The 7,368-nt window shown below is 39.4% G+C and overlaps 1 protein-coding gene across 2 annotated transcripts; it reads right to left on the reverse strand.

The window, feature by feature from the left end:
• Positions 1 to 1,192: 1,192 nt before the first annotated feature.
• On the reverse strand, positions 1,193 to 5,799 carry LOC131983628 (glucose-6-phosphatase catalytic subunit 1-like). 2 transcript variants are annotated; one of them, XM_059348391.1, is made up of 5 exons: positions 5,573 to 5,799; positions 3,397 to 3,506; positions 3,197 to 3,302; positions 3,013 to 3,118; positions 1,193 to 2,230 (listed from the first exon to the last, which is right to left on the reverse strand). In XM_059348391.1, exons 1-5 carry the CDS (start codon positions 5,788 to 5,790, stop codon positions 1,694 to 1,696), a joined length of 1,077 nt encoding a protein of 358 aa, XP_059204374.1. In that variant the 5' UTR covers positions 5,791 to 5,799; the 3' UTR covers positions 1,193 to 1,693. The 2 variants fall into 2 exon arrangements, with proteins under 2 accessions (XP_059204374.1, XP_059204373.1); XM_059348390.1 differs by having other exon boundaries at positions 1,193 to 2,217; positions 3,003 to 3,139; positions 5,573 to 5,790.
• Between the last annotated feature and the right edge of the window lie 1,569 nt (positions 5,800 to 7,368).

Here is a 7,368-nt window from a genome sequence, read left to right on the forward strand (position 1 = left end):
ACTTGTACTTTTCTTGAGTATTTCCATTTTATGTAACTTTATACTTCTACTTCACTGCATTTTGAGGCAAATATTGTACTTTTTACTTCACTACATTTAGCTGACAGCTGACTTACTTTTCTGGTCGAGATTTAACATAAAAAACGATAAATTTAAAGTGATTAGACATTTTTTTTATTAAACCCCATAACAGTATATTAAGTAGTTTAAATGAGCCCTATCTGGACAACAGTAAAATGCCGTTTACATAAATGCATCAATAATAACAATCCAACAATATATTTGAAATATATAAAACAATCTGAGTGGGTCTATTCTGCATAACGAGTGGAGTAATTTCACAATGTGGTTATAGTACTTTTACTGAAGTAAAAAGAGTGTGTGTGTGTGTGTGTGTGTGTGTGTGTGTGTGTGTGTGTGTGTGTGTGTGTGTGTGTGCTTTACTGTGTTACTCCTGACTTTTTGGACTCTCTCAGACATTTTTTTTCTTATAGTTACAGCTGCTCCGTTGTCTCTAACTCTGGTTGTGATTTTCATGGACAGGGTCTCAAGGTGCAGCTGGGGGGAGGAGGGGGTTTGGTGACCAAAAACACAACAGGACTTTACATTCTCTTCCCCCTATAAAAACATGTTCATAAGATAAAGTGGAGATATGTATAAGGTGTAAGTGTAACACTTTACAGTAAGGTTGGTGAGGTGTGATCGACCAACAGCACTGCCATTCCTCCTGCAGTCGACAGGGAGCGCTGCTGCTCTGTAAGATGAGGAACGATGGCAGGTATGGCTGACTGCTCCTTATTATGAATGTGTTTATTACAGTACTGCACAGGAGTAGAAGTGGCTGCATACTCATACTCAACAGGGTCACAAAGAGGAGCATGCATTGTTATTCTTGGCTATCTAGTCTGAATAAGAGTGTACAGCTCAAGAAACTGACACAGTCCAAAGACTTCTTCCAATGTTTGAGACGGACAGTCAGAACTTCCTCACAGGTCAGAGGGTATAGAAGCTGCAGTGGCTGCTTTGAGTTTTACGACATAGGCCTCAACCATGATACAGCAGTTTATACACACACATTTCATTAAATTTATACAGCAGTCATAAACCGAAGCTTATTCAAATTTTGACCTGTTTGCCCCTGGGGTTACACAGTGGTGTTGTGTTTACACTCTTGCCTGCAGCTCTTCTGTGTGCAGTCCAGTTGTTAAGAAATTTCATTTTCGACTTAAGTGATGGACTGGAAAAACAAACAGAACACTTAACTTTTATCTATATTTTAATTCCAAATTTCAATGATTTATCTTTGACATTAAATATTCATTACAAGATATACCACAGTAAAGTTTAATATCCATATAATTCAGAGTTTAACTCTCCAAAACCAGTCTGATCAGATTTGATTCACAATGTCATCATTCTGATTTAAATATCCTTTAATCCTGTTTGGTGTATGTTTACAAAGGCCCACAGTTGGTTATCAATCCAGATAACCCCACAGGTCTTGGTTGGGGTCAGGGCTCTGTGCAGACCAGTCAAGTTCTTTCAAACAAGGAAAAAACATTTCTTTATGGTACTGGCTTTGTGTATGGTGACGCTGAACCAGTAAAAACCAAACCAGACCAAAAGGACATAAATTAAAAGAAGCACTAATGTCCACCCATTCATCAGCATATGTGATGTAAGGCCCACCACCTCATAGCAGCTTCTCCCCTCTGTATCCCAGAGCTGCAGTGACACAGTAGGGAACAATTGCCACAGTAGCTAGAGGCACCATGGCACTTTTACACAGTGACAGGAGATAGAATAAAGCTCCACTGTGGACAGGCGGCATAAAAGCAGAGTCAAATAACTGTAGAAGCACCAGTGTTGCACTGACACAGATTGACCTGTAGACGGCGCCCTCAGCCCCCCTGCTGGCCACCACTGCTTTGGAGTGAGCACGCAGAGGAGAGTGCAGCCCCAGGCCCAGGCCCAGCAGGGCCCCAGTGTTCCTGAACAAGCTGGCCAAGGGACTGGTGTCCACGCTGACCCACTCGGCTCGGTGGCACCAGCACCGGGCCTTCTCCACACTCCAGAGGAGGTCGACACCGACCAGCTGGAGGCACAAGTACAGGAGGAGAGCCAGGGAGAGGAGGAGCAGCGATGTGAGGAGGTAAGAGCGCAGGTCGGCGTTATAAATCTTCTGGGTCCGACTGAGAGACTCTGCCACCAGGATACCTGAGGGGAAAACCTTTTTCTTATTTCAGTCATTTCATCTGACCATTGTCTGTCTTTTATTATAATTTACTATGCAGTGAGACAATACCATTATTTACACTTACATGTTAAACCTTAAACATCCTGTTTTGATGACTCTGTACTAAACTAGGTTATGCATGGAGACAATGTGAATTTGAAAACCAATCTAAGAAGAAAGGCAGGATTCAATAGGGAAGCTCATTTCTGCCAGCAAAAGAAAAATATGTGTTGCCAAAATGTCTGACTGTTTAAGTCTAAACCATGATGCAGCACATTGCTACCCCGGCCATAAATATAATGGTGGAATGTAACTAAGTACATTTACTCAAATACTGTACTTAAGTACAACTTTGACTTTACTTGAGTATTTCCACATTTGTAACTTTATACTTCTACTCCACTACATTTTGAGGCAAATATTGTACTTTTTATTCCACTACATTTAGCCGTCAGCTAAAGTTACTTTTCAGGTCAGGATTTAACATAAAAACATGATACATTTAAAGTGATTACACATGTTTATAAATTAAACCACATAAAAGTATATTAAAAAGTTAGAATGAGCCCTACATCGACAGCAGTAAAACGCTGCTTACATAAATGCAAGCAGTAACATAAAATGGTAATACTCAAGTAAAGTACAAGTACCTCCAAATTGTACTTAATTTACTTACATTTTACCACTGATACCATAAAGATGTATTATATGTTTGTTCCCAACTTTCAATATGACTTGAACGCAGCAGTATATGCTCTGTCTGTACCTATGACAACTCCGGTGATGACCTGATGTGGGAAGTGAGCGGCGACGAAGACCCGGGAGAGGCACACACACAGCTGCACACACCAGAACAGCGTCCACAGTGAGACACGCACACACCTGGAGGGGACAAACATGCTACTGCTCTGAATATGCTCAATACACAGAGGCAGTGAATAAAGATGAGGTTGATATTACCATTTCCTAATTTGATGTCCTTCTTTTTTCAGCACTGTGGCGAGGAGCGATGACATCATGGTGTAGTAGACTGCTGCGGCCCCCATGGCATGACCTGATGGACTTCCTGTCAGGGGAAGAAGTTTTTAAAACTTTTTAAAGAGCTGGACCAAAGTTGACACTGAATTAACTTGCATGTAGCCACTAAGGCGTGGTCTTACCTGGCCCGGTCTCACAGGTCATAGGGAACTGTGCTATGAGTGGCTGAGAGGAGTTGTCATAGTAACCAGTCTCGTGAACCCACCAATAGGGACGCTCTCCAAACAGAAGCCTTAGTTAAAAAAATGGCATTAGGACACACTTTGTGAATAAAATGCAACATGTATATTAATCATCATCATTATAGAGACTGTATCCCAAATCGGACACATCTGCAATGCTGCATTTTCAGGCGTTTCATGGTCATTTCGAATAACAGTGTAGGTATAATTGATTTATACACATTTAACAATCTATGTGTGGAATTAAATTTATCTACATGGAGATTTACATGTCTAATTACAACAGGAAAGTAACTCTGATGAGAGAAAGCATTAAAAACGCTCGGGCGACGCTTAGGCGGCGATCTTAAAAGTCTATCTGTATTTTTACTGTACTGTATTTTATTGTGAATGACAGAAGTACGGTCTGGGTGTGTTGATAATGATGGTTGATAAGGGTGATATTTAATTGGCTTACCAAGAAACATCCAATTTCCCCCGAAAAACTCAGCAGCCCCCATTGTTTTATAGCGAGGAGATCCAAGTGTCCGATGTAGGATACAGACAGCTCACGGCTAATTCACCAGCGTTAAAGTTCTTTTGCCAACTCTGGTAAACCCAAGGCTAACGTACACGGTTAGAACGATATACAGTCTGAAAGATAAGAAGTTAGACTTTAGTTTCACACCATTTAAATAATTTGAAGCATAACATGATCAGTTATATTAGTAGTTAATGTGAAATTTTGATAGAATCTCAGCCGAACAGCGTCAAATTTGGGATACAGTTACATTACAAATGTTGTTATTGTAATTAAAGGTGGGGGGCAAAGTCGATATAGTATAGTATTGCGATATTTTGCGTGGCAATATTATATTGATTCATGGCCGCCAAGTATCCATATTTAGCATTCCAACGGCCGCCAATATTTACGCCTTTTTTGTTTTCGCCCTGAGCCCGTAGCGGAATTACTTTTGGGAATATACTGGAGATACTGGTATCATATGAAACTAGAAGATCTAAGGAATCTACAGGCACCATGTGCATCAGGATATTATGTCGGGAAGTTGTCATGAAAACGCTGCAGTTAATTAGCTAGTTAGCTAGTTTTAGATAACTATCCCACACCAGCAGCTTTTGGCTAACATTCTATCAAAATCTCACATTAACTAATAAACTTTTATGTTGTTTCCGATTGATTAAGTGGTGTGAAACTTAAGTCTAACTTCTTATCTTTGAGACTGTATATCATTTTAACCGTGTAACCGTGTAACATTCTTTTGCTGGAGTCAGCAAAAGAATGTTAACGCTGGTGAATTAGCTGTGTGCTAAATGTATCCTACATCGGACACTTGGATCTCCTCGCTGTAAAACAATGGGGGTTGCTGAGTTTTCCGGAGGAAATTGGATGTTTCTGGGTAAGCCAAATAAATAACACTGTTATCAACTATCGTTATCAACACACCCGGACTGTACTTCTGTCCTTCACAATAAAATACAGTAAAAATACAGATGTACTTTTAAGATCAGCGCCCGAGCGTTCATACTGCTTTCTCTCATCAGAGTCACTTTCGTATTGTAATTAGACATGTAAATCTCCATGTCCATAAACTTAATTTCACACGTAGATTGTTAAATATGTATAAATCAATTATAGCTACACTGGTGGTAGCAATTCAAAATGACCGCGAAACACCAGAATGTGTCGATCAGGGATACAGTCTCTATGTATGCTAAAAACACTGAAACCAGGTATGTGACTCCGTTGTCACGTTATTTTACGGACAGTTGTCGTCCATACATGTTTGATATCAGTTGAGTTCAGTTTGACTGAATACTTTGTTGGTCAGTCTGTGGGTTTGACTCTCATTGTGGAGAAATAAAAAGACCAAAGTGAGATGAATAGACTGAGAATTTTCTGTTATTTGATAAAACAATTCTTAATTGAATTTAATTTTGTGAACACAAAATGCAGCTAAACAGTTAAATCACAATACATTGTATCGGAATACTCTACATATCGAAAAATGCTTAAAATCACAATAATATTGTATTGTGGGGCCTCTGGGGATTTACACCTCTAATTGTTATTGTCATCATACCCATCATCATCATCATTGTCATTACCACTTCTCACCATTTGAGCATCAGGTTGATCCAGTCTCCCACTACCGCCACCCACAGCAGTTTGATGGCCTCAGCTTGCTTGACATGAAACCATATGGGGAACAACAGGAAGAATGTGTTGCGTATGTCCGTTGCCATGGAGACTGACAGGAAATATCCCTGGCTCTGGCTGAAGTGGGTCTGCAGGTAATGTGTGCTGCTCACACCGGAGCTGTGGAGCAAATCCATCACTACTGCAAAAAGAAGAGGAGGGAGAAAAAAAAGTTGTAAGCGCCATTTTCTGTTTGTGCAGTCTGTGAAGAAGTATCCTTTACTTCAGTAAAAGTACTAATACCACACTGAGATTACTCCACTACAAGTAAAAGTCCTGCATCCAAAACTTACTTAAGTAAAAGTAAGTTTAGCATCAAAATGTACTTAAAGAATCAAAAGTAAAAGTAATCGATATTCAGAATGTTTTATATATTCGAAATATATTATTGGATGATTATTATTGATGCAATTAAGTAAGCAGCATTTTACTGTTGTCAAGCTAGGGGTAACTACTTGACTACATGATCAATTAAAAGTGATTATGCATGTTTACAAATTAAACAACATAACAGTATATTGTAACGAAAGCTAAATGTAGTGGAGTAAAAAGTACAATATTTGCCTCAAAATGCAGTTGAGTAAAAGTATAAAGTTACATAAAATGGAAAAACTCAAGGAAAGTACAAGTAGCTTAGAATTGTACTGTAGTATAGTACTTTGTGTGTCTTAGCAACAATGAAGCAGTACACTGCAGTAATGATGTTTAACTGTCTGTTTACAGCAAAAAGTGGGAATGTGTCTCGTTGTGGAGGTTGATATCTGCTGCTTGGGATCACATTTACCAGCAAATATGTTAGCTTTTCATAATAGCATATACTGTTAAAGGTATAATATGTAGCATTGTCAGTCAAACTGACACACCAGCAGCACCGGTGTGCTATAGCTAAGCTATAGCAAACAGTTGCTTATTTAAAAATCCTGCAGACACCGAGCAACATGATCATCATTGTGAAGAATGTAAGTTAAATAATTGGTCTAAATTCACCATCATGACTTTTTTCACAATATAGACATTAAGCTACTGCTACAACACAAAGTAACTTCGTAAAACCCAGTGGCCGCTGTATTAATGTGGACATGGGTTACCAGCTTTAAGACATTTACAGTAGGCTGTCTGAACCAGTTAGCACAGAGACTTTTGAACACAGATTTAATCACAGTTTAAAACCTTAAACCACAGTTTAGCTAGTGTCACAGTTCTCTCATAGGGGCAATACAATGTGTATATATTAATATTTCATACTTACAAAATGTTGTGATGCGATCCCAGTTAGTGCATTTCTCTCTCGCCAAGCACGAACAAGTCTGTCGTCCAGTACAGCTATAAACAGAAGCTTTATCAGCAAATAAGTGTGTGCATGTATGTGTGTGTGTGTGTGTGTGTGTGTGTGATTAAGTAAGTCTATCTTTAAAAATGAATGTGGTCTCAAAGGTGTTTTGTACGTTTAAAGCTTGTGTGTATCTTATATTTTAATATGAAGTAGTATTTAAAAAAAATTTTTTTTTGAGTTTTTCCGTATCTGTGGATGGATGGGTTGAGAGTGTGTGTGTGTGTGTGTGTGTGTGTGTGTGTGTGAGCTGCTAGCCGGACACATGGTCTCGTTTATATTCAGAGGGATCGTCTGGTCCTGAGACTTGGACTTTGGACCAGCGTGAGAGAGGGACAACAGAGGGGGGAGTGGAGGCAGGTAGAGGCGGGGGAGGAGAGGTTTG

Source organism: Centropristis striata, chromosome 13 (genome assembly GCF_030273125.1).
Source record: "Centropristis striata isolate RG_2023a ecotype Rhode Island chromosome 13, C.striata_1.0, whole genome shotgun sequence".
NCBI classification, from domain to species: domain Eukaryota; kingdom Metazoa; phylum Chordata; class Actinopteri; order Perciformes; family Serranidae; genus Centropristis; species Centropristis striata.